General features: G+C 43.7%; 1 protein-coding gene across 1 annotated transcript in view; it reads left to right on the top strand.

Moving 5' to 3' along the window:
• Positions 1-27,896, top strand: part of LOC139444895 (exportin-T-like) — a 40,283-nt gene that overhangs the window by 4,309 nt on the left and 8,078 nt on the right. The window contains exons 3-20 of the mRNA XM_071225900.1: positions 8,891-8,947; positions 10,111-10,180; positions 10,753-10,971; positions 11,806-11,889; positions 12,554-12,823; positions 13,641-13,720; positions 14,344-14,539; positions 15,286-15,348; positions 15,786-15,857; positions 16,921-17,049; positions 17,505-17,573; positions 18,764-18,883; positions 19,662-19,756; positions 21,691-21,856; positions 22,503-22,645; positions 23,029-23,314; positions 24,191-24,380; positions 24,951-25,018. Coding sequence (XP_071082001.1) covers positions 8,891-8,947; positions 10,111-10,180; positions 10,753-10,971; positions 11,806-11,889; positions 12,554-12,823; positions 13,641-13,720; positions 14,344-14,539; positions 15,286-15,348; positions 15,786-15,857; positions 16,921-17,049; positions 17,505-17,573; positions 18,764-18,883; positions 19,662-19,756; positions 21,691-21,856; positions 22,503-22,645; positions 23,029-23,314; positions 24,191-24,380; positions 24,951-25,018 — 2,377 coding nt within the window. The remainder of the gene's footprint in view (positions 1-8,890; positions 8,948-10,110; positions 10,181-10,752; positions 10,972-11,805; positions 11,890-12,553; positions 12,824-13,640; positions 13,721-14,343; positions 14,540-15,285; positions 15,349-15,785; positions 15,858-16,920; positions 17,050-17,504; positions 17,574-18,763; positions 18,884-19,661; positions 19,757-21,690; positions 21,857-22,502; positions 22,646-23,028; positions 23,315-24,190; positions 24,381-24,950; positions 25,019-27,896) is intronic.

The raw sequence follows: 27,896 nt of genomic DNA, 5'->3' as shown, positions 1-27,896 counted from the left end.
GTGGCAGGTATCACAGGTATGTCAGCTTGTAGAGACAACAGTGTAACTAGTGGCAGGTACCACAGGTAAGTCAGCTTGTAGAGACAACAGTGTAACGAGTGGCAGGTACCACAGGTAAGTCAGCTTGTAGAGATAACAGTGTAACGAGTAGCAGGTACCACAGGTAAGTCAGCTTGTAGAGACAACAGTGTAACGAGTGGCAGGTACCACAGGTAAGTCAGCTTGTAGAGATAACAGTGTAACGAGTAGCAGGTACCACAGGTATGTCAGCTTGTAGAGACAGTGTAACTAGTGGCAGGTACCACAGGTAAGTCAGCTTGTAGAGACAACAGTGTAACGAGTAGCAGGTACCACAGGTATGTCAGCTTGTAGAGACAACAGTGTAACGAGTAGCAGGTACCACAGGTAAGTCAGCTTGTAGAGACAACAGTGTAACTAGTGGCAGGTACCACAGGTATGTCAGCTTGTAGAGACAACAGTGTAACGAGAAGCAGGTACCACAGGTAAGTCAGCTTGTAGAGACAACAGTGTAACGAGTAGCAGGTACCACAGGTAAGTCAGCTTGTAGAGACAACAGTGTAACTAGTGGCAGGTACCACAGGTTAATCAGCTTGTAGAGACAACAGTGTAACGAGTAGCAGGTACCACAGGTAAGTCAGCTTGTAGAGACAACAGTGTAACTAGTGGCAGGTACCACAGGTATGTCAGCTTGTAGAGACAGTGTAACGAGTAGCAGGTACCACAGGTATGTCAGCTTGTAGAGACAACAGTGTAACTAGTGGCAGGTACCACAGGTATGTCAGCTTGTAGAGACAACAGTGTAACTAGTGGCAGGTACCACAGGTAAGTCAGCTTGTAGAGACAACAGTGTAACTAGTGGCAGGTACCACAGGTATGTCAGCTTGTAGAGACAACAGTGTAACGAGTAGCAGGTACCACAGGTAAGTCAGCTTGTAGAGATAACAGTGTAACGAGTAGCAGGTACCACAGGTATGTCAGCTTGTAGAGACAACAGTGTAACTAGTGGCAGGTACCACAGGTATGTCAGCTTGTAGAGACAACAGTGTAACTAGTGGCAGGTACCACAGGTAAGTCAGCTTGTAGAGACAACAGTGTAACGAGTAGCAGGTACCACAGGTAAGTCAGCTTGTAGAGACAACAGTGTAACTAGTGGCAGGTACCACAGGTAAGTCAGCTTGTAGAGACAACAGTGTAACTAGTGGCAGGTACCACAGGTAAGTCAGCTTGTAGAGATAACAGTGTAACTAGTGGCAGGTACCACAGGTAAGTCAGCTTGTAGAGACAACAGTGTAACTAGTGGCAGGTACCACAGGTAAGTCAGCTTGTAGAGACAACAGTGTAACGAGTAGCAGGTACCACAGGTAAGTCAGCTTGTAGAGACAACAGTGTAACTAGTGGCAGGTACCACAGGTAAGTCAGCTTGTAGAGACAACAGTGTAACTAGTGGCAGGTACCACAGGTAAGTCAGCTTGTAGAGACAACAGTGTAACGAGTAGCAGGTACCACAGGTATGTCAGCTTGTAGAGACAGTGTAACGAGTGGCAGGTACCACAGGTATGTCAGCTTGTAGAGACAACAGTGTAACTAGTGGCAGGTACCACAGGTAAGTCAGCTTGTAGAGACAACAGTGTAACTAGTGGCAGGTACCACAGGTACCACAGGTAAGTCAGCTTGTAGAGACAACAGTGTAACGAGTAGCAGGTACCACAGGTAAGTCAGCTTGTAGAGACAACAGTGTAACGAGTAGCAGGTATCACAGGTAAGTCAGCTTGTAGAGACAACAGTGTAACGAGTAGCAGGTACCACAGGTAAGTCAGCTTGTAGAGACAACAGTGTAACTAGTGGCAGGTACCACAGGTAAGTCAGCTTGTAGAGACAACAGTGTAACGAGTAGCAGGTACCACAGGTAAGTCAGCTTGTAGAGACAACAGTGTAACGAGTAGCAGGTACCACAGGTAAGTCAGCTTGTAGAGACAACAGTGTAACTAGTGGCAGGTACCACAGGTAAGTCAGCTTGTAGAGACAACAGTGTAACTAGTGGCAGGTACCACAGGTAAGTCAGCTTGTAGAGACAACAGTGTAACGAGTAGCAGGTATCACAGGTATGTCAGCTTGTAGAGACAGTGTAACGAGTGGCAGGTACCACAGGTAAGTCAGCTTGTAGAGACAACAGTGTAACTAGTGGCAGGTACCACAGGTATGTCAGCTTGTAGAGACAACAGTGTAACAAGTGGCAGGTATCACAGGTATGTCAGCTTGTAGAGACAACAGTGTAACAAGTGGCAGGTATCACAGGTATGTCAGCTTGTAGAGACAGTGTAACGAGTAGCAGGTACCACAGATGTCAGCTTGTAGAGACAACAGTGTAACAAGTGGCAGGTATCACAGGTATGTCAGCTTGTAGAGACAGTGTAACGAGTGGCAGGTACCACAGGTATGTCAGCTTGTAGAGACAACAGTGTAACAAGTGGCAGGTATCACAGGTATGTCAGCTTGTAGAGACAGTGTAACGAGTAGCAGGTACCACAGGTAAGTCAGCTTGTAGAGACAACAGTGTAACTAGTGGCAGGTACCACAGGTAAGTCAGCTTGTAGAGACAACAGTGTAACTAGTGGCAGGTACCACAGGTAAGTCAGCTTGTAGAGACAGTGTAACTAGTGGCAGGTACCACAGGTAAGTCAGCTTGTAGAGACAACAGTGTAACGAGTAGCAGGTACCACAGGTAAGTCAGCTTGTAGAGACAACAGTGTAACTAGTGGCAGGTACCACAGGTAAGTCAGCTTGTAGAGACAACAGTGTAACTAGTGGCAGGTACCACAGGTAAGTCAGCTTGTAGAGACAACAGTGTAACGAGTGGCAGGTACCACAGGTAAGTCAGCTTGTAGAGACAACAGTGTAACGAGTAGCAGGTACCACAGGTAAGTCAGCTTGTAGAGACAACAGTGTAACTAGTGGCAGGTACCACAGGTAAGTCAGCTTGTAGAGACAACAGTGTAACGAGTGGCAGGTACCACAGGTAAGTCAGCTTGTAGAGACAACAGTGTAACGAGTGGCAGGTATCACAGGTAAGTCAGCTTGTAGAGACAACAGTGTAACTAGTGGCAGGTACCACAGGTAAGTCAGCTTGTAGAGACAACAGTGTAACTAGTGGCAGGTACCACAGGTAAGTCAGCTTGTAGAGACAACAGTGTAACGAGTGGCAGGTACCACAGGTAAGTCAGCTTGTAGAGACAACAGTGTAACGAGTGGCAGGTATCACAGGTAAGTCAGCTTGTAGAGACAACAGTGTAACTAGTGGCAGGTACCACAGGTAAGTCAGCTTGTAGAGACAACAGTGTAACTAGTGGCAGGTACCACAGGTAAGTCAGCTTGTAGAGACAACAGTGTAACGAGTAGCAGGTACCACAGGTAAGTCAGCTTGTAGAGACAACAGTGTAACGAGTAGCAGGTACCACAGGTAAGTCAGCTTGTAGAGACAACAGTGTAACGAGTAGCAGGTACCACAGGTAAGTCAGCTTGTAGAGACAACAGTGTAACGAGTAGCAGGTACCACAGGTAAGTCAGCTTGTAGAGATAACAGTGTAACTAGTGGCAGGTACCACAGGTAAGTCAGCTTGTAGAGACAACAGTGTAACGAGTGGCAGGTATCACAGGTAAGTCAGCTTGTAGAGACAACAGTGTAACTAGTGGCAGGTACCACAGGTAAGTCAGCTTGTAGAGACAACAGTGTAACTAGTGGCAGGTACCACAGGTATGTCAGCTTGTAGAGACAACAGTGTAACGAGTGGCAGGTACCACAGGTAAGTCAGCTTGTAGAGACAACAGTGTAACGAGTGGCAGGTACCACAGGTAAGTCAGCTTGTAGAGACAACAGTGTAACGAGTAGCAGGTACCACAGGTAAGTCAGCTTGTAGAGACAACAGTGTAACGAGTGGCAGGTATCACAGGTAAGTCAGCTTGTAGAGACAACAGTGTAACTAGTGGCAGGTACCACAGGTAAGTCAGCTTGTAGAGACAACAGTGTAACGAGTGGCAGGTACCACAGGTAAGTCAGTTTGTAGAGACAACAGTGTAACGAGTAGCAGGTACCACAGGTAAGTCAGCTTGTAGAGACAACAGTGTAACGAGTAGCAGGTACCACAGGTAAGTCAGCTTGTAGAGACAACAGTGTAACGAGTAGCAGGTACCACAGGTAAGTCAGCTTGTAGAGACAACAGTGTAACGAGTAGCAGGTACCACAGGTAAGTCAGCTTGTAGAGACAACAGTGTAACTAGTGGCAGGTATCACAGGTATGTCAGCTTGTAGAGACAACAGTGTAACTAGTGGCAGGTATCACAGGTAAGTCAGCTTGTAGAGATAACAGTGTAACGAGTGGCAGGTATCACAGGTAAGTCAGCTTGTAGAGACAACAGTGTAACTAGTGGCAGGTATCACAGGTAAGTCAGCTTGTAGAGATAACAGTGTAACGAGTGGCAGGTATCACAGGTATGTCAGCTTGTAGAGACAACAGTGTAACTAGTGGCAGGTATCACAGGTAAGTCAGCTTGTAGAGACAACAGTGTAACTAGTAGCAGGTATCACAGGTAAGTCAGCTTGTAGAGACAACAGTGTAACAAGTAGCAGGTATCACAGGTATGTCAGCTTGTAGAGACAACAGTGTAACGAGTAGCAGGTACCACAGGTAAGTCAGCTTGTAGAGACAACAGTGTAACGAGTGGCAGGTACCACAGGTAAGTCAGCTTGTAGAGACAACAGTGTAACTAGTGGCAGGTACCACAGGTATGTCAGCTTGTAGAGACAGTGTAACGAGTGGCAGGTACCACAGGTATGTCAGCTTGTAGAGACAACAGTGTAACTAGTGGCAGGTACCACAGGTAAGTCAGCTTGTAGAGACAACAGTGTAACTAGTGGCAGGTACCACAGGTACCACAGGTAAGTCAGCTTGTAGAGACAACAGTGTAACGAGTAGCAGGTACCACAGGTAAGTCAGCTTGTAGAGACAACAGTGTAACGAGTAGCAGGTATCACAGGTAAGTCAGCTTGTAGAGACAACAGTGTAACGAGTAGCAGGTACCACAGGTAAGTCAGCTTGTAGAGACAACAGTGTAACTAGTGGCAGGTACCACAGGTAAGTCAGCTTGTAGAGACAACAGTGTAACGAGTAGCAGGTACCACAGGTAAGTCAGCTTGTAGAGACAACAGTGTAACGAGTAGCAGGTACCACAGGTAAGTCAGCTTGTAGAGACAACAGTGTAACAAGTAGCAGGTATCACAGGTATGTCAGCTTGTAGAGACAACAGTGTAACGAGTAGCAGGTACCACAGGTAAGTCAGCTTGTAGAGACAACAGTGTAACGAGTGGCAGGTACCACAGGTAAGTCAGCTTGTAGAGACAACAGTGTAACGAGTAGCAGGTACCACAGGTATGTCAGCTTGTAGAGACAGTGTAACGAGTGGCAGGTACCACAGGTATGTCAGCTTGTAGAGACAACAGTGTAACTAGTGGCAGGTACCACAGGTAAGTCAGCTTGTAGAGACAACAGTGTAACTAGTGGCAGGTACCACAGGTACCACAGGTAAGTCAGCTTGTAGAGACAACAGTGTAACGAGTAGCAGGTACCACAGGTAAGTCAGCTTGTAGAGACAACAGTGTAACGAGTAGCAGGTATCACAGGTAAGTCAGCTTGTAGAGACAACAGTGTAACGAGTAGCAGGTACCACAGGTAAGTCAGCTTGTAGAGACAACAGTGTAACTAGTGGCAGGTACCACAGGTAAGTCAGCTTGTAGAGACAACAGTGTAACGAGTAGCAGGTACCACAGGTAAGTCAGCTTGTAGAGACAACAGTGTAACGAGTAGCAGGTACCACAGGTAAGTCAGCTTGTAGAGACAACAGTGTAACTAGTGGCAGGTACCACAGGTAAGTCAGCTTGTAGAGACAACAGTGTAACTAGTGGCAGGTACCACAGGTAAGTCAGCTTGTAGAGACAACAGTGTAACGAGTAGCAGGTATCACAGGTATGTCAGCTTGTAGAGACAGTGTAACGAGTGGCAGGTACCACAGGTAAGTCAGCTTGTAGAGACAACAGTGTAACTAGTGGCAGGTACCACAGGTATGTCAGCTTGTAGAGACAACAGTGTAACAAGTGGCAGGTATCACAGGTATGTCAGCTTGTAGAGACAACAGTGTAACAAGTGGCAGGTATCACAGGTATGTCAGCTTGTAGAGACAGTGTAACGAGTAGCAGGTACCACAGATGTCAGCTTGTAGAGACAACAGTGTAACAAGTGGCAGGTATCACAGGTATGTCAGCTTGTAGAGACAGTGTAACGAGTGGCAGGTACCACAGGTATGTCAGCTTGTAGAGACAACAGTGTAACAAGTGGCAGGTATCACAGGTATGTCAGCTTGTAGAGACAGTGTAACGAGTAGCAGGTACCACAGGTAAGTCAGCTTGTAGAGACAACAGTGTAACTAGTGGCAGGTACCACAGGTAAGTCAGCTTGTAGAGACAACAGTGTAACTAGTGGCAGGTACCACAGGTAAGTCAGCTTGTAGAGACAGTGTAACTAGTGGCAGGTACCACAGGTAAGTCAGCTTGTAGAGACAACAGTGTAACGAGTAGCAGGTACCACAGGTAAGTCAGCTTGTAGAGACAACAGTGTAACTAGTGGCAGGTACCACAGGTAAGTCAGCTTGTAGAGACAACAGTGTAACTAGTGGCAGGTACCACAGGTAAGTCAGCTTGTAGAGACAACAGTGTAACGAGTGGCAGGTACCACAGGTAAGTCAGCTTGTAGAGACAACAGTGTAACGAGTAGCAGGTACCACAGGTAAGTCAGCTTGTAGAGACAACAGTGTAACTAGTGGCAGGTACCACAGGTAAGTCAGCTTGTAGAGACAACAGTGTAACGAGTAGCAGGTACCACAGGTAAGTCAGCTTGTAGAGACAACAGTGTAACTAGTGGCAGGTACCACAGGTATGTCAGCTTGTAGAGACAACAGTGTAACGAGTGGCAGGTACCACAGGTAAGTCAGCTTGTAGAGACAACAGTGTAACGAGTGGCAGGTATCACAGGTAAGTCAGCTTGTAGAGACAACAGTGTAACTAGTGGCAGGTACCACAGGTAAGTCAGCTTGTAGAGACAACAGTGTAACTAGTGGCAGGTACCACAGGTAAGTCAGCTTGTAGAGACAACAGTGTAACGAGTAGCAGGTACCACAGGTAAGTCAGCTTGTAGAGACAACAGTGTAACGAGTAGCAGGTACCACAGGTAAGTCAGCTTGTAGAGACAACAGTGTAACGAGTAGCAGGTACCACAGGTAAGTCAGCTTGTAGAGACAACAGTGTAACGAGTAGCAGGTACCACAGGTAAGTCAGCTTGTAGAGATAACAGTGTAACTAGTGGCAGGTACCACAGGTATGTCAGCTTGTAGAGACAACAGTGTAACGAGTGGCAGGTACCACAGGTAAGTCAGCTTGTAGAGACAACAGTGTAACGAGTGGCAGGTACCACAGGTAAGTCAGCTTGTAGAGACAACAGTGTAACGAGTAGCAGGTACCACAGGTAAGTCAGCTTGTAGAGACAACAGTGTAACGAGTGGCAGGTATCACAGGTATGTCAGCTTGTAGAGACAACAGTGTAACTAGTGGCAGGTACCACAGGTAAGTCAGCTTGTAGAGACAACAGTGTAACGAGTGGCAGGTACCACAGGTAAGTCAGTTTGTAGAGACAACAGTGTAACGAGTAGCAGGTACCACAGGTAAGTCAGCTTGTAGAGACAACAGTGTAACGAGTAGCAGGTACCACAGGTAAGTCAGCTTGTAGAGACAACAGTGTAACGAGTAGCAGGTACCACAGGTAAGTCAGCTTGTAGAGACAACAGTGTAACGAGTAGCAGGTACCACAGGTAAGTCAGCTTGTAGAGACAACAGTGTAACTAGTGGCAGGTATCACAGGTATGTCAGCTTGTAGAGACAACAGTGTAACTAGTGGCAGGTATCACAGGTAAGTCAGCTTGTAGAGATAACAGTGTAACGAGTGGCAGGTATCACAGGTAAGTCAGCTTGTAGAGACAACAGTGTAACTAGTGGCAGGTATCACAGGTAAGTCAGCTTGTAGAGATAACAGTGTAACGAGTGGCAGGTATCACAGGTATGTCAGCTTGTAGAGACAACAGTGTAACTAGTGGCAGGTATCACAGGTAAGTCAGCTTGTAGAGACAACAGTGTAACTAGTAGCAGGTATCACAGGTAAGTCAGCTTGTAGAGACAACAGTGTAACAAGTAGCAGGTATCACAGGTATGTCAGCTTGTAGAGACAACAGTGTAACGAGTAGCAGGTACCACAGGTAAGTCAGCTTGTAGAGACAACAGTGTAACGAGTGGCAGGTACCACAGGTAAGTCAGCTTGTAGAGACAACAGTGTAACTTGTGGCAGGTACCACAGGTAAGTCAGCTTGTAGAGACAACAGTGTAACTTGTGGCAGGTACCACAGGTAAGTCAGCTTGTAGAGACAACAGTGTAACGAGTAGCAGGTACCACAGGTAAGTCAGCTTGTAGAGACAACAGTGTAACGAGTGGCAGGTACCACAGGTAAGTCAGCTTGTAGAGACAGCGTAACTATTGGATTTGGCCAACAGAAACCCACATCTGTGACATGTTTTGCTTGATTCGTAGATTGTCAGGAGACTGGCAACTATTGCCAATAACTTTGGTAGAAGAAGCATCAAATAATCCTGATAATGCAGAATTATCATGAATAATGTTATTCATGAGAGTTACTGACTATGATATGTTGCTTTCTGTCAATGTCCATGTATGTAGTAATCACTTTACATTTGCATGGTTTTAATATTTCTTTTCAGCAACGACCATGTGAAGTTCTTTTGTTTACAAGTTGTGGAGCACTATTTGAAGAACAGGTGTGTACTGTAGCTCTATGTGTTCTTCACACACATTAATCCCATGGGGATTCCGGTTAGAATTTGTCCCCAGCAACCTATGCTTGTCGAAAGCGGGACCAACTGGAGGGGGTGGTCAGGCTTGGTGACTTGGTTGACAGCATGTCATTGTACTCCTATGACATGGATCATTGTTTAATGGTGTCAATCACTGGATTGTCTGGTCCAGACCAGATTTTGTACTGGCTGCCGTCGTATACCTGGGATATTGCTGAGTGCAGAATTTAAACAACAAACAAATATCACACATACAGCGTCATGCAGTGACTTAAAGAGTTGACGTTAAAATCACATGAACTTTATTATTAGAACTAATATTTTCAAAAGCAAGGCAGTTTTAAATTTTATTTGATTCTTCGCTGAAACCATGATAAACATTGGTTGAGGTGATTTTGTCAATGGTTGACAGATGTAAAGTGTATTGTTATTATCCCCGACAGCAAGTGGGGCAGGGGATATCCAGGGACAGAGTTTGTCCATCTGTTCGTCCTTCTATCCGCTTTTGAAAGTGGACAAATTTTCTCAAAAACTATTTAAGTTAGAGAACTGAAATTTTACACACTGATATTACTGGTCATGATCTTGAATGCGTTTGAAAATTGGTGTCTTAAATTAATTTTTGCAGAGTTATGGCCCTTTCTCCGTGCTTTTTCAACTTGTTGCATACTGTGTGAAATGGGGACAAGTTTTCTCAGAAACTACTAAAGTTACGTGAACGACAGTTAGCTGCTTATCTATGAGATACTTGTCATGAGAGAGTTCGATAATTGGTCCCGTAAATTATTTTTTCCAGAGTTACTTCCCTTTTTAGATGTTTTTAGATTTTGAGCATACACAGTGACGGCCCCTGATCCATGTTATTTTCAAAGTGCATAGTGTCTGCAATGGAGACATGGTTTTTCAGAAGCTACTGAACTTAGCTTGTCAAAGAGATACTTAGCAAGACTGAGTTGGTGCCATAAATTAATATATCCAGAGAAAGGGGCCGTTTGTGTTTCCTTGTATGCTACCACTATTCAGGCTAGTAAGTGTTGCAAGTTAAGTTGCATCCCTGATATATATATTGTTTCAGCACCTTCAGAATGGAGTATTAGAATTTGATGACCATTTTGTTCTACTTACAGTTATGCACAGTCCACGCCAGAAGACCACAACAATGTCAAGTCTTTCATCAACGCCTGTTTGCAAATGGAGGTAAGGAAACATTGCCTATGCATTTAAGTGAACATTTTGGGCATGTTGGGAGGGAAATGAAGCCTGTATGATACTAAAATTACCTTCTTTCGATCAGTTTCTCAACACAAAACGACCCTTGAAGATCCGGGGTAGTATAGGTCTTCAGCAACCCATGCTTGTTGTAAGAGGCGACTAATGGGATCAGGTGATCAGGCTCGCTGACTTGGTTGATGCATGTCATCGTATTCCAATTGCTTAGATCAATGCTCATGATATCAATCACTGGATTATCTGGTCCAGACTCAGTTATTCACAGACTGCCGTCATATAGCTGGAATATTGCTGAGTGCGGCGTTAAACAACAAACAAATAAACTCAACACGAACACCCGCTTTTAAAACTTTGCCCATCTCATGTTTACTTTTGTTTTCTATTACTAATAAAGCTTAACATGTGTCAATATCAGGCCCTATCACTTGTTCATTCGAAAACATCTCCACACATCAAGTCCGACACTGTGAATATCCCTATCATATGTTGTGTGGCATATAAGGACAGGGAATGACACACATTCTTTTGCTTTGTTTCAGGGAAATGAAGCAAGCCAGGGCAAGAACTTCCTGCGCAACAAAGTGGCCCAGATTGTCTCCCTTGCTTTCATTGTGGACTATCCCCACCGATGGCAGACGTTCTTTACGGACCTGCTGTCCACTCTGTCCCTGGGCCACCTGGCTGTTGACATGTTTCTGAGGATACTCCTGGCCATCGACAGTGAGGTGGTGGACCGGGAGATTGTCCACACACCACAGGTGAGAAAACTCTTGAAATGTATCTTCGGGCTCACAACAGATCCCAAGCACCTTTTGCTTGTTGTAACAACGGATAAAGCATACTAAATGACGATTATTATGTGAGATTGTAAGTCGTGTCATGATGGTGTGGATCAATGCTCATCATGTCAGTATAATTTAGCATGGCTTGGTCGAGTAAGCTCAGCTGCTAATTTAACGGTTGATATAATGAGACTAAAATCTACTACATTAAACTGAGACTCAAAAGTTTGAAGCTTGTCGTAGGTGGTCTGAAAGTTGTTGGACATTTTCTGTACAAACTGAAATCAACCTCAGTTTTTAAAAAATGATTTACAATGTTCTGCTCTGCTCTGAAGCAGAATAATCGAGTCGTGTCTGGAAACTAAATGATGGTAGGACAGCCACAGTCACAAATGCACCATTGATGACTACATTAGTGCTGGACTGCCTCCGTGGTCTAGTGGTAGAGCGTCCACCCGGAGAGCGGAAGGTAACCTGTTGTTACCCTGTCTGGCGCTCGGCATTAAGGGGCTAAAACAAGGACTGGTCGGCTTGGAGTTAGTATTCTGTGTCTGAGTGGGGTATTCATGTTAAACTGCGGCATGGTATCTCAGTGTGCTAGCACTCTAAATCGGCATCAGTCTGGACTAGTACAACAAGCAGCCCCCCCCACACACACACACGTGCATGCACGTCGCTATATAAGTGAAATAATCTTGGACACGACGTTAAACCCAATTTCACCTCACCTCACATTCGTGCAGCCATGTTGTGTTTTCTCCATAGCGACTATGACTGGTAGTTGTAACATGATGAATGTTTGTATTACAGGAGACTCAGCGGAACACAGTGATTAAAGACACGATGCGGGACCATTGCGTGGCACAGCTGGCTGAATCGTGGTACCAGATCATGGTGAGGAAAATATCAACTCTGCACAGATTCTTGGTTAGAATTGGTCCACAGCAACCTACCCTTGTCATAAGAGGTGACTGGATGGATTGGGTGGTCATGCTAGGTGATTTGGTTTGATGCCTGTCATCGTACCTTGGCGATGATGATTGATGCTCTTGCCATCAATAACTGGATTGTCTGGCCCAGACATGATTATTTACAGGACACTGTCATATAGCTGGGATATTGCTCAGTGCGGTGTTAAACAATGAAGAAACAAGCAGGTTGTTGTGCTTGAGGACTTGACGAACAAGGAGAACATCTAACACCTGCACCTGCACCTATTTTGGCTTTCCTGACAAAGCTTACAGGGGTGGTAGGGTAGACAGGGGCGGTAGGGTAGGTAGCCTAGTGGTTAAAGTGGTCATGAAGCCCATTTCTGGTGTCCCCTGCCGTGATATTGCTGGAATATTGCTAAAAGCGGTGTGAGGCTTGTGATTTAAGAACATTTCATTGTTTTATTAAATTTTCATCCAAATTTAAAAATATGAGGCTGTATATATTTTGTCTGTAAGTAGTTGTGGAAATAAGATGAGATGAGGCAGCGTGTTGGGTAGCGGGATTGGAAGAGGATAAAAATCTATAATGGCCTAATACTAAAGGATAATAAATGTCTTATTTTCAGACGGGGTATGAAACCAGCAAACCTGAAATAACCTGTACCTGTCTGGATGTTGTGGGGAAATTTGTGTCTTGGATTGACATCAGCCTCATAGCCAATGACAAGGTGGTATCTGCATTGTTGCGGTTCCTGTCCTTGACCTTGGTGAGGGAGAGCGCGTGCGACTGTGTTCACGAGATCATCAGCAAGGGGATGGATCCTGTCAGCAAAACTAAACTGGTGGAGTCTTTCATGGCGTTTCTAGACAACGCTGGTGTGCTCAACCCACCGGAGGTAAGGCTTGCAGTTAGAGTCACAGGATCCAAACAACATATGTGCTGCTATAACCATGCTTTACACATGTTAAGACATACTGTCAAGAAAGAATTCCACCCCCCCACCCCTCAGAATCGTCAACTTGATTGATGCTGTGGATCATTGGATTGTCTGGACCAGACTTGATTACAGGCTGCTGTGATATAGCTTTAAGTTTTCTGAGAGAGGCGTTGAACAACAACAACAAATTCACTTCCAAAAGTCAGTGGATGCAATATGGCTTCCGAACGAGGATAGTGTGTATCGTTGCTCATACTTTCAGATGCTGGTTTGCCTGGTCCAGACTCAACAGACTGTTGTGATATATTCCTGGAATATTGGTGATTGGTGGCATGGGTGGCCCAGTCATCTAAGGTGCGGCAATTTGCTTTGCAGAGTTGTGTCCCTTGGGCACCCAGAAAGACATTATTGTGGGTTCCAACCCCAGTGTCAGCGATACTTGGTATTATGGTGGTTTCTCAATCCCATGTTTTGATATTGTAGCTTACTTTTTCTGTTTAGACAAGGCCTTTGAAGATCCAGGTTAGAATAGGTCTTCAACAACCCATGCTTGCTGTAAAAATCGACTGACTTGGTTGATGCATGTCATCGCATGCCAGTTGCATGGATCGATGCTTATATCAATCACTGGATTGTCTGGTCCACACTTGATTATTTACAAACTACCATCATATAACTGTAATATTGCTGAGTGCGGTGGCAAACATCAAACAAACAAACGAAACAAACAGTTTAGACAAAACCAATTACTCAATGCTCTTTGTCTTTTTGCCAGGATGAAGAAGGGGACTTCCTGGCCAAGCTGTCCAAGTTGATCAACGGTGCCGGCATTGCGCTGTTGACCTCATGGCAGAAGTGAGTAGCCACTATGTCAAATGATATCTCGTGCAGCAGTTTCATGAAATGATTGTTAGATATCGTACTCCGATGACGTTGATTGTTATTCCTACTACCATAGGTTCATCTGGGTTGGATACAGTAATGGTGTAGCCGTCATGTGCTTACTGTTGTGATGGGGCAGTGTAGTAGCCCAGTGGTTAAAGCGTTCGCTCGTCACGCCGAAGACCCGCGTTCGATTCCCGACACGGGTACAATGTGTGAAGCCTATTTCTGGTGTTCCCTGTCGTGATATTGCTGAAATATTGCTAAAAGCAGCATGAAACCATACTCACGCTTTCACTCACTCCCTACTGGTGTGCCGAACATTTACTTTTGACTTCTTGTCTCTTGACTCTTGGCTGGTTTTGAGAGGCTCCAGAGTTACTTCCCTTTGGCATGCCAGATTCCAGTGAGCTTGGGTTCAAATCTAAGATGTCCTGATTATGTTTCTTGTTTTGTCAACACAATACCCATACTTGTGGGTTTCACCAAGTGGCAATATCACAAGCCTGAATCCCAATGAGCTTTCACCACTTTGTTTGATCAATGGTTACCGAAATACAAACCTTTGATTGTCACTATGCCCATTGCTATTGCAGATTAGCTAAGAGTGGCGATACACAAAACGCAAATAACACACTACAAGCTCTGGAGACCAAAGTGCCATACATGCTGCGTTTCCTCGGTGATGAAGATGACGATGTGTCCGGAGCTGTTGCCAACTTTTCACAAGAATACATCAACTTGTTGAAACAAATAGCTCCCCTCTCGCCGAAACAGAGGGAGAATATGGAGGTAGGACTAGCGTATACAACGCTGCTGTGTCTTCACATCTCTCTGTACTTCATCAACTACAGGCTACCTAAAATTCTTGTGCTAAGATCCGTGAAGATGCGGGGTAGAATAGGTCTTCCGCAACCCATGCTTGCCTAAAAGGTGACTAAAAGGATCAGGTGGTCAAACTCGCTGACTTGGTTGATGCATGTCATCGTAACACAATTACTTAGATCGATGCTCATGTTGTTAATCATTGGATTGTCTGGTCCAGCCTCGATTTATTACAGATGGCCACCATATATCTGGAATATTGATTAGTATGGATTTAAACAACAAACAAACTCTATGATTTCCTGAGTTTCTGCGTCTGTATGTCGTGTAAATGCTTGGGGACAATACACTGTTGTGAAGCGGGGTGGGGTGTTCAGCTGTCAGGGGTGACAATCTCATCATGCTAACAGTTCATATATTATGGCCTGACAAAATGTCTGATAATTGTTGGGCGGTTGGGTAGCCTAATGGTTAAAGCGTTCGCTCGTCAAGCCGAAGACCCGGGTTCGATTCCCGAAATGGGTACAATGTGTGAAGCTCATTTCTGGTGTCCCACCGCCGTGATATTGCTGGAATATTGCTAAAAGCGGCGTAAAACCATACTCACTCACTCACTCTGATAATTGTCAATGATATCATAGTTGTTTATTAATATTAATATCTTTGTACTGTACATTGTTGTGTTGTTGACATTGATTTCATTTATTTCGTAGGGTCTCCTTTACACAATAGTCAAGAAAATGAAGTATGACGATTCTTATAATTTCGACCAAGAGGTAACTGAGATTTAATATTCTTTTCATGATTGTTCAGGATGTTCTCCACATACACGTTGAAACTTGAGTCTTGAATTCTACCATCCAGTCACGTGATTCAGGGGTTCCATGAGATTGCTACTTCGCATGCGTAGACCAGTGCGACCTCGTGGCGTAGACAGGATAAAACTAAAATATCTCACTCAGGATATATTTCGTTCTTCAAGTTGATTTTTTTCGGAGGATAATTGGTTGACAATAACTCAGTTTTTTTTCTGATCCTGAGGTGATCACATTTATAGCAGTTTTACCGTTCGGCAACCTGTGGAGTTGTCAGAGTTTCCACTTGAATATTGGCTGTACCTCATAATTGACCGTGTCGGCAGCCATTAATTTAAAACTTGATCTCTTTAAAATTTGTGTGTTTGTCTAATCTGTGTGTTTGTGATGTGACACAGGGAGAAGATGAGGCCATGTTTCAGGAGTATCGGAAACAGCTCAAGGTCATCTTCAACAACATGGCCCAACTGGTGAGTCTTTCCCATAACAAGCATGTAGGTGTCAAGGGGTGCTGTCTTACTTCGCGAAGTGCATCAAATCACGTGAGCACCTTGATTCAAAACATGAAAAGATTTGGACACGATTCTTGGTCCTAAGTTGACGGTACACATGTTTTGCAAATCCTCAAATCAACCGAAATCTGTACGGCAGTTTACGAACAGGATGTTGATTTCGTTGCGCGATATTGATTGGACTATGCGTAGACTCGTTAGTCAAGCGAAAATAGACCTCCCTTGCCTTGGGAAGATGTGTAGTGTGTGAATCCCCATAAATATCAATTTTAGCCTCCCCTGTGTTGTGTGATTTGGATGTATATTTTGAAGACTTTTTATAATTTTATTTCTTTCATATCTGTTATGATTATAGCCTTACATGCACTGATACTGCCCTTATTTAGAGTACTGCATTGTTGCTAAAAAGTGTGAAAGCCTGAAAATTGTTTGATAGAAGCAGCATCAAATTACCACTAGAACCGGGTGTTCTGTTGGTGTCGCCTGTTGCAATATTAACACTGGCTGACACACACCGGACTACACTGATGTGTACCTGGTGATGGAAACAACAGACAGTGACAGTCATACAAAGAGGATCTACTTGATGGTTTTCATCAAGCACTTCCTGAAGACTTCCAGACCTATAGTATCACATGACTGTGACAGTTGTACAAAGAGGATCTACTTGACGGTTTTCATCAAGTGTTTCCTGAAGACTTCTAATTTCATTTTACAGAAAGATGAAAAAATGTAAATAACTAACGGGATCGGGAGGTTAGGCTCGCTGACTTGGTTAATGAATGTCATCATATCCCAATATTGTAGATTGATGCTCATGATATCAATCACTGGATTGTCTGGTCCAGACTTAATTATTTACAGACCGCCGTCATATAGCTGGAATATTGCTGACTGCGGCATTAAACAACAAACAACTAAATAAATAAATAATGTTTTGCTCGGTTTCACTTTGATAGTTTGTTTTACTTCGGTTGCCATGGGACGATGTGTGGAATACACAACTGTTATCTCCTTGCAGGACTCAGAGCTGGTGATTGTGACGGTGCACAACATTGTGACGCGGACGCTGCCGCAGTGGGAGGCCATGGAGTTGAAGGACGTTGAGATGGCCATCAACTTGCTCTACATGCTCGGGGAGGCTGTGCCGGTCAGTGGAAGATTCGTGGCCCTGAATCAATTACAAAGATTACCTAGTAGAAGGAATCGATGATCAGTTAGTGATTGATAGTGAAAATGAAGATAGAAAGATCATAAATTTCAGGCATTATTTTCCTTGGAATGGGTGCTGTCCGTCCGTCACGATCGTCTCAGGAGCGGAACTCAAAAAACATGAGAGATACCTTAACAAAGCTTGCACATAGATAGATCTAGAGGTGAACTGGTGCCTTTTGATAATTTGGGATTTTTTTAAAAGATTATTTATCGAGTTTCCATGGCAACGACGTTGACTTAGACTGAAATTGGGGGTAGTGCTTCACACAACCGGAGATGTCATAATGGTGGGGGATATGAGTATTTCTTGCTCGTTTCTCATTGTATCATGCAAATAATGCAATGAATGATCCACTGCATGTTAACTCTCGCTTGTCATCTTGTCTCCAGGCTTCTCAAGGACAACACTTCAGTGGCAACCTCGCCAAAGCTTCTGCCCTGCAGGAAATGATGAGACTGGTAAGTTGGCTTTATTGATCTCTGAATATTACCAATTGGATGTTAAATTTTAACTCAATCACTCACTCCTTTTTGATAGCTGGGTCTTCTGACATGCACCTGTTTGGTCAAGACTAACCTCTTGAGAGGCTACCATTTGCAGTGTTCAACAATAAACACACACATGCACTAGAGCTGAGTATTGCCTGGTGTCTTGCGATACAATACGTATCACAATACACAAACAAATAGTAAGCAAGGATGAAATCACTGAAATTTAAATCTAAAACCTCTGGTTTCATACATGTACTAATTATTATCTCAAAAACAAAAAATTGTTAACCAAATAAAACAAGAACAAAACAGTTTTATATGGAGGGATGGTTATTAAATGTAATAGTTTAAAAGCAAGCCTGTTCTCTATCACCGCATACTCGTGTTCCACTGTCCTATCAAGGTGCACCATGCTACTTCTGCCATTACGGGAGGTAACTCTGTTTCTGTTCTATTTATAGCGTATCACGATCTCGCTAACTGACGATTCAAGTATTGTCTGTACCTTAGTATCAGTTATATCGTAGGTATCGTTGAATCGTTAAATCCCTAACATGCGTACCCTAGCATGACTTAAAGAGTCTTCTTGTTTGGTTTGTGCCAAGCAGCATCAAATTACTGATATGGCCTTTTGCTGTGTTGGTGTCGCCTGTTGCTATAGAAATGACAGATAAAGTTGGTGTGTTACATAGTTGGGCACATCAATGAATACTTGTCAACATCTATCTTCCTTATATTAGTTATAAGCTACTCTAAAGAAGTTAACAACACCCAGTTCTTTAATATCAGACCGCCTCTATGGTCTTGTGGTAGACATCCGCCCAGAGAGTGGAAGGTCTGGGGTTCAATCCCTGGTCGCGTCATACCAAAAGAAGTTAAAAGTTGGTACATGTTGTTACCATGCCTGTTGCTGGGCATTAAGGGGATAAAACAAGGACTGGTTGGCTCGGAGTCAGTATTCTCTGTCTGTGTGGGGTATTCATGTTAAACTGCGGCATGGTATCTCAGTGGGCTTAGCACTATAAAATCAGCATCAGTCCTTTGTGTCTCCAGTAGCCTACTGTCATTTGTGTCTCCAGTAGCCTACTGTCATTTGTGTCTCCAGTAGCCTACTGTCATTTGTGTCTCCAGTAGCCTACTGTCATTTGTGTCTCCAGTTGATCACCAGCCGTGTGAGCTGCAGTGGACACGTCATGGTACAACTCCAGTTCTTTGAGACCATCGTCCGATACGACAAGTTCTTCAGCTGTGAACCAGATCAGATCCCAGAGGTTCTGGTGAGTTGAGCAATCTACTGCCGAAGTCCATTCAACCATTGAACTTTCCACAAGTCGACGTGTGCTACATTATCCTAAGTTACTAAGTGTTGGAGTAACAGCTGTCTTAGCACTAAGATTGCTTGGTGGCCCTGATCTAGATTCACTAGGTGTTTCTCTCCTGCAATGTATGTGCATAATTTTGACACAATTGACATGTGTTACAAGTCGAGGGCATCCTTTTCATGATTCAAATGTTAATAGTTAGGAATTTTCCTTGGGTTTCTTTACGTCAAGGGTCACTTTTGTGATACTTGCCATAATAATATGTGCATAAATCATATAGTCCCCCATGCCCCATGCAAACTTTCTGTGTTTCTTTATGAAAAAACTTTCTAATTTCTTAATTAGAAGGGGCCCTAGATTCAAACACTATCTTTCTTTCTTTTATTTGTTTGTTTATTTGTTGTTTAACGCCGCACTCAGCAATATTCCAGCTATATGACGACAGTCTGTAAATAATTGAGTTTGGACCACACAATCCAGTGATTGACATCATGAGCATCGATCCACACAATTGGGATATGATGACATGCATCAACCAAGTCAGCGAGCCTGACCACCCAATCCCGTAAATCGTCTCTTACGACAAGCATAGTCACCTTTTACGGCAAGCACGGGTTGCTGAAGACATTCTACCCCGGATCTTCACGGGTCTCAAACACTATCTAGGACCCAAAGGACCCTTTTATTTCTAACACGTCCCTAGATGTCTCATACGTGTGGTGGTTGATTTCAGATGGCGTTTTTAGATGAGCGGGGGTTCCGCAACCAGTCGGCGAAAGTCCGCAGTCGCACCTCCTACTTGTTTTCAAGATACATCAAGGGATTGAAGTAAGTTGGACTTGGTCTATGTGATGACATTGTTGTAGATACTTTTTTGTATGGAGTTTACTCTACTTATTCCAAGAAATATCATTCAGAATTTTCAAGAGGATTGATCATCAACACATCAGTGAATCATATCGACATGATCTCTGAATCATATTGACATGACTGAATCACATCGACACATCAGTGAATCAGATAGACATGATCTCTGAATCATATTGACATGACTGAATCATATCGACACATCAGTGAATCATATCGACATGATCTCTGAATCATATTGACATGACTGAATCATATCAACACATCAGTGAATCATATCGACATGATCTCTGAATAATATTGACATGACTGAATCATAACAATTTAATCAGTGAATGATATCGACATGATCATGATTCATAATCAAATTAAAATCAAAATCAGAAAAGTTGTGTTTTTGTGAGCAATTCAATTTCCAAACACACTGAATAAATTTTTTGATGATGTTTTTTACCAGATGATGACTGTTGTGTCTTGTTATGTCCTCCCAGATGTTGACTGTTGTGCCTTGTTATGTCCTCCCAGATGTTGACTGTTGTGCCTTGTTGTGTCCTCCAGAGATGTTGACTGTTGTGCCATGTTGTGTCCTCCAGAGATGTTGACTGTTGTGTCCTCCAGAGATGTTGACTGTTGTGACTTGTGTCCTCCAGAGTTGTTAACTGTTGTGCCTTGTGTCCTCCAGAGTTGTTAACTGTTGTGCCTTGTTGTGTCCTGCAGAGATGTTGACTGTTGTGCCTTGTTGTGTCCTCAAGAGATGTTGACTGTTGTGCCTTGTTGTGTCGTCCAGAGATGTTGACTGTTGTGCCATGTTGTGTCCTCCCAGATGTTGACTGTTGTGCCTTGTTGTGTCCTCCAGAGATGTTGAGTGTTGTGCCTTGTTGTGTCGTCCAGAGATGTTGACTGTTGTGCCATGTTGTGTCCTCAAGAGATGTTGACTGTTGTGCCTTGTTGTGTCTTCCAGAGATGTTGACTGTTGTGCCTTGTTGTGTCCTCCAGAGATGTTGACTGTTGTGCCTTGTTGTGTCCTCCAGAGATGTTGACTTTTGTGTCTTGTTGTGTCGTCCAGAGATGTTGACTGTTGTGCCATGTTGTGTCCTCCCAGATGTTGACTGTTGTGCCATGTTGTGTCCTCCAGAGATGTTGACTGTTGTGCCATGTTGTGTCCTCCAGAGATGTTGACTGTTGTGCCTTGTTGTGTTCTCCAGAGATGTTGACTGTTGTGCCTTGTTGTGTCGTGCAGAGATGTTGACTGTTGTGCGATGTTGTGTCCTCCCAGATGTTGACTGTTGTGCCTTGTTGTGTCCTCCAGAGATGTTGACTGTTGTGCCATGTTGTGTCCTCCCAGATGTTGACTGTTGTGCCTTGTTGTGTTCTCCAGAGATGTTGACTGTTGTGCCTTGTTGTGTCCTCCAGAGATGTTGACTGTTGTGCCATGTTGTGTCCTCCAGAGATGTTGACTGTTGTGCCTTGTTGTGTTCTCCAGAGATGTTGACTGTTGTGCCTTGTTGTGTCGTGCAGAGATGTTGACTGTTGTGCGATGTTGTGTCCTCCCAGATGTTGACTGTTGTGCCTTGTTGTGTCCTCCAGAGATGTTGACTGTTGTGCCTTGTTGTGTCCTCCAGAGATGTTGACTGTTGTGTCTTGTTTTTTCCTCCAGAGATGTTGACTGTTGTGTCATGTTGTGTCCTCCCAGATGTTGACTGTTGTGCCTTGTTGTGTCCTCCAGAGATGTTGACTGTTGTGCCTTGTTGTGTCCTGCAGAGATGTTGACTGTTGTGCCTTGTTGTGTCCTCGAAAGATGTTGACTGTTGTGCCTTGTTGTGTCCTCCAGAGATGTTGACTGTTGTGCCTTGTGTCCTCCAGAGATGTTGACTGTTGTGCCTTGTGTCCTCCAGGAGCCACATGCAGCCGTACCTAGAGGACGTCCTCAAGAGGCTCCAGGACCTCCTTGTCCTCAACACCCCAGACAACGGCTACCTGCATCTCCTGTCAGACGATGACCAGCTGTTCATGTATGAGTCGGCAGGGATCCTCGTCGTCTCCAGCACCCTGCCACCAGAGGTCAGTGTAATAATCTTTGCATTGTCACATGACCAGTCGGAACTACTTTTTGTAATAGTTTTTGTGTGTGATCAGGGTTTCAGATAAATGCATAAACTAGGCCACTGTCAAGAGAGTTTTCCAAATCTTGGCATTTATATTTATGGTTAATGAATGACGCCAGTGATTTCTGCAATGATGCCAGTTAATTTATGCAGTTCTGCCAGATTTTTATGCAATTCTGCCAGATATTTCTGCAGTTCTGCCAAATATTTCTGCAATGACGCCAATTATTTCTGCAATGATGCCAGTTATTTATGCTATGACGCCAGTTATTTATGCAGTTCTGCCAGATTTTTATGCAGTTCTGCCAGATTTTTATGCAATTCTGCCAGATATTTATTCAGTGATGCCAATTATTTATTCAGTTCTGCAAGATATTAATGCAATTCTGCCAGATATTTATGCAGTTCTGCCAGATATTTATGAAATGACGCCAGTAATTTATGCAGTTCTGCCAGTTATTTATGCAATACCACCAGATATTTATTCAATACCACGGGATATTTATGCCGTACCACCAGATATTTATGTACATGCCTCATGGTTATGTTGGGCTAAAGGAATTGCACAAGAGATGAATGAAACATGTTTCTTGTTTTTTCAGAAAAAGCAAGTGCTGATGAAAAATCTCCTGGCACCGATTGCGAACAAATTTGAGGAGTTACTGACAAAGCTGTACACTGAGACGGATGAACCCCGGCGACTGTTGTACGCCAGATGTATCTCCAGCGCCATGTCATTGGCAAGGTGAGACTGAAAAACACCTCGAGGCTACCTAGTGATAGAGCATGTAATATTTGGTAGTGCATGGATTTTTGTGAGAGACAGAATGTTTTTAGTCATACAATGTCTTTCCATGAAAAGAATGAGCCTCAATGAATAGATATGACCAATCACACTTCCTAGGTGAAACCCTATCACAATTTGCTGTGCAGAGTTGGGTCCCTTGATTCTCTCTGAGTATGTTCAATGTGTGTCAGCACCATACCTGTGCTTGTGGGTTTTGCCATGGAAACATCTATGAAGGATGTCATTGCAGACTTTTCTCCCACATTAAGCTGACAAACTTCTTTATCCGAAATACTGTTCAGGTTTTTACACGTTTATTCAACCGACTCTCTCTGTTCCAGTCGTGCCAGCAAGGGTTTCTCCAGCCAACAGACGATGAAGCAGAGCGGGTGCGTTGCTGCGTTCACAGAGCTGCTGAAGCTGTTCCTGAGTGCGCTGAACACGCCGGTGCACCGACAGCTGATCCACATGGGGGTGCGGCAGTACCTGCACCGCATGGTGGTGTGCCTGGAGGACGAGATCCTCCCCTTCATCCCCGTCACCCTGGAGCACCTGCTGAAGCAGCCCGAGGCCAAGGAGATGTACGACTTCATCCCACTCATGAACCAGCTCATCATGAAGTTCAAGGTGGGTCCACGTTGCCACTTCAACAGTAGGGGACAAACTGTGGTACATTATCGTGAGGATCCCACGTTAGAATATGTCCCCTATGTTAGTTGTAAAAGAAGCATAAGAAATTTGCACTAGTCCTATTGTCCTTGTCAAACTGGCCAAAAGTTCAGCTTGTCGTTGTACAAAACAACCTTAGGGCTATGACTGTCGTAAGTCTATGTTAAGGTATGGGAGTTACGATCACCTTAGCGCTAAGATCGCTTTGTACAACGGCACCCAGGTATCATAAGGACAAGTAGAAATTTGCTATTTTTAAGGGTTTCGCTCTGTTATCATCATAAGGACTAGTGGACTAAAACTGTTAGTTTCTATCGCTGAAAATGCGAGCAAATGGATTGAGTGGAGAAACTTGGTAATTTGGTTGAGATCATGTCATCATAACCTGATGGCGTGGAATGTTGTAGTGACCCCGACAGGCCTATTATGGATGTGGGATTGGTGTTCCCATGTTCCCATGTTCCTGTGTTCTTATGTTCTTGCTATAGTCAGTTGTCTACATTGTTTGGATACATTTGGGCAAGTGTCCACCTCTTGCTTGAATTGGATCTCCCTGTGTGTATTATGGGTTGGAATAGGTCCACAACAGCCTATGCTGGTCATAAGTAGTGATTTAATGTATCGGGAGGTCAGATACGGGGGATTGTTGACTGCGTGTTATCCTTCCCGATGGCATGGATCATTGTCTGATCTAATCAACTGATTGGTCCAGGCTTGTTTGTTTACAGGCCACCATCATGTAGCTGGGGTAATGCTGAGAGATGCGTTTAACTACAAATAAAAAATAAAAATATTTATTACAACTTAATAATGCAGTTGCTGATGTTGTTTCAGTCCGCCATTGGGCCTTTCCTGAGCGAGGTGTTCATGCCGTTGGTGACGACGATCTTCCAGGTCCTGTCGTCGCCGGCTGACGAGCGCGACCAGGAGGTGAGGGAGGAGAGGAAGCTGCTGCAGCGAGGCTACTTCCAGTTCCTGTCCACCATCGTTACCCATGATGCACTGGAGGTCCTCAAAGCTCAAGGTACGATCACAGCAGTCCACATGGACCACTACCGCTTAACAGAGATCTGATTTCTAATCATGCAATCTCGAAAACTTTAACATGGGGTATTCTGAACGATAGTTACGGGTTTAACGACTGAATCCTTACAATCTAGACCATCTATTAGCCATTCCAGAATGTTTTTTTGTTCAGGTTTCAAATTTGTAATCGAGAATTTGTCAAAATGTGTTTCGAAGCGTAGTCGCCAATTTGAAATTTGTGCCATAAAATACGATAAAGCTGCCTTCTGATTGGTCATTCCATTGGTCGGTCAAAGTTCGGGCAAGGTCGGTTCTGACGTAACCAGCAATGGGATGTCCTCAGATCTTTGTTTAGCGGCAGTGAGAACTAAGATCTGATTTTAATGAGATTGTCATGCCCCCATCTCCTATACTACTGTCACATTCCAAGGATTGACTTACAGAGCCTGTACTGTTATGCCCCCATGCATGGTGTTGCCCATTCTGATTTAACAGTTTGTGTGGATTTTAAATATGTCAAGCGATACAATGACTTCAATCAATTAACAACGTGGCATTGTTGTTCCAGACATGCAGAACCTGAACCAGGTGTTGATGTCCGTCGTCCAGGGTGCCGTGGAGATGCCGGATCCCCAGGTGAGTGACCGGGGTTCACAGTTAGACAATCTTGGCCAGCTGTAGTTGTGTGACAGTGGTCTGCTGACATTTGTTTGAAGGATATATGGGGCATGGGTGATCAGGCACAAGGGCTAGAGTTCACTGTGCAGCATTACTCCCTTTGGGTATGCCAGGATCCAGTTTGAAAACCAGATTTCACACTGATTATGACCCTTGGTTTGTCAGCACCTTTCTGTCATGTCGCCCTACACCGTGATACCACTAACATACTGCTCTAACTGTTCTTTCCTCCCTCCCTCCCTCCCCTTTAATCCCGCTACCTTCCCCTTCTCTCTGTCGCTTGAAGTATATGTTTCTCTAGTGGTGATGAGTATGGAAAGGATTAATTTATTTCAAAACTTTTTTCTGATGGATCTTGCAGTATGTTGACAGTTGTGACCATGTTAACATATTGTTTGAAAGCAACATCAAATTACCACTAGAACCGTGTGTTCTGTTGGTGTCGCCTGTTGCAATATTAACACTGGCTGACACTCACCGGACTACACTGATGTGTACCTGGTGATTGAAACAACAGACAGTGACAGTTGTACAAAGAGTATTAACTTGAAGGTGTACATCAAGCTCTTCCTGAAGACTTCCAGACCTATAGTATCATATGACAATGAGAGTCGTACAAACAGGATAAACTGAAGGTTTTCATCAAGCACTTCCTGTAGACTTCCAGACCTATAGTATCACATGACAGTGACACTATGACTTTCTTACACATGAGATTAGGGTATTATTAGAAGTATCGGAGCCATACACTAGCAAGTGTCTAATACTCAGCTCATGCAAATCCAAAAGCACATAAAGTTATGTGCAGAACATAAAAAAACCATGTTATACATTATTACAACTCCAAACAGCCTTCTTTACAGAGAAACTCATCTGAAGTAAAGGTTTTCTTTTGAGTCTTAATGAAATTGAATATCAAATACGTCGAATACATTATTCATTTTTTTCACAAATTGTAGCAAGAAAGAGCAATATTAGGTTAAAAAGTATTATCAGCCCAATATACATTTACATTTGTATTACACTGCTCTATTGACATTTTACTGTAGTTCACTGTCTTTTTTATCCCCCGGTTGAAAAAATTGGGAGATATTGCGATCAGCATGTCTGTCTGTCTGTTTCTATTTCCAGAGCAGAACTCCAAAACCATTGAATATTTCTTGTTGAAATTTGCTATACAGATCAGTCTTTGGTGAACTGGTGCCTTTTGATGATTTCAGATGTATATTTGAAAAAGAAATAATTGTTTTCATGACAACAAGTTGGCGTTTACTGAAAATCTTTTCAGGAGCAGAAACCTAAACCGTTGAATATTTCTAGGTGAAATCATGTTTAGTATGTTTATGGGCTTTAAAAAAATTAAGTGGGGTTTGGATGTGGGCGGGGTGCTCGTGGGTCATACCTAGCCCACGGCCTAAAACTTGCTGTGCAGTCCAGTCTAGTAATGAACTGGTGCCTTTTGATGATTTGGGATGTTGAAAAATACTGAATAGCATTTTTGTTTACTTCACTGATAGTTGTGTTGTTTGTGTTAGTGATTGTCTGTGAAGTTATTACTGCATTCTCTGATTGCTGAACACTGTTCTGTAACTAGTAATATTAGCCTCTTCAGTGTATTGAAGTGTGCCACTATTTTAATTGTTTGATTATAAGCAACATCAAATTACCACTAGAACAGTGTGTTCTGTTGGTGTCGCCTGTTGCAATATTAACACTGGCTGACACTCACCGGACTACACTGATGTGTACCTGGTGATTGAAACAACAGACAGTGACAGTTGCACAAAGAGGATCACCTTGGAGGTTGTCATCAAGTGTTTCCTGAAGACTTCCAGACCTATAGTATCACATGACAGTGACAGTTGTACAAAGAGGATCTACTTAACGGTTTTCATCAAGCACTTCCTGAAGACTTCCAGACCTTTTGTATCACATGACAGTGACAGTCGTACAAAGATAATCAACTTGAGGGGTTTTCATCAAGTGTTTCCTGAAGACTTCCAGACCTATAGTATCACATGACAGTGATGCTTTCATACAGAAGGGGTCAGGGTGTTACTACAGAGTGTTGGAGCCATACGCTAGCAGGTGTCTAATACTAAACACTTGCAAATATGTTTGGACTGGATATGGTTCGTGAAGTTTATTGATGTGATGTACAAACACCATGCACAGATTGATAGAAAGCAACATCAAATTACCACTAGAACCGTGTGTTCTGTTGGTGTCGCCTGTTGCAATATTAACACTGGCTGACACACACCGGACTACACTGATGTGTACCTGGTGATTGAAACAACAGACAGTGACAGTTGTACAAAGAGGATCAACTTGAAGGTTTTCATCAAGCACTTCCTGAAGACTTCCAGACCTTTTGTATCACATGACAGTGACAGTCGTACAAAGATAATCAACTTGAGGGGTTTTCATCAAGTGTTTCCTGAAGACTTCCAGACCTATAGTATCACATGACAGTGATGCTTTCATACAGAAGGGGTCAGGGTGTTACTACAGAGTGTTGGAGCCATACGCTAGCAGGTGTCTAATACTAAACACTTGCAAATATGTTTGGACTGGATATGGTTCGTGAAGTTTATTGATGTGATGTACAAACACCATGCACAGATTGATAGAAAGCAACATCAAATTACCACTAGAACCGTGTGTTCTGTTGGTGTCGCCTGTTGCAATATTAACACTGGCTGACACACACCGGACTACACTGATGTGTACCTGGTGATTGAAACAACAGACAGTGACAGTTGTACAAAGAGGATCTACTTGAAGGTTTTCATCAAGCACTTCCTTAAAACTTCCAGAAGACTTCCAGACCTTT

Source organism: Haliotis cracherodii, unplaced genomic scaffold (assembly GCF_022045235.1).
Source record: "Haliotis cracherodii isolate W230 unplaced genomic scaffold, xgHalCrac1.p SCAF_6, whole genome shotgun sequence".
In the NCBI taxonomy this organism is placed as follows: domain Eukaryota; kingdom Metazoa; phylum Mollusca; class Gastropoda; order Lepetellida; family Haliotidae; genus Haliotis; species Haliotis cracherodii.
Note: the sequence above shows the minus strand (reverse complement) of the source record. Positions and strands in the feature narration are given on the sequence as shown.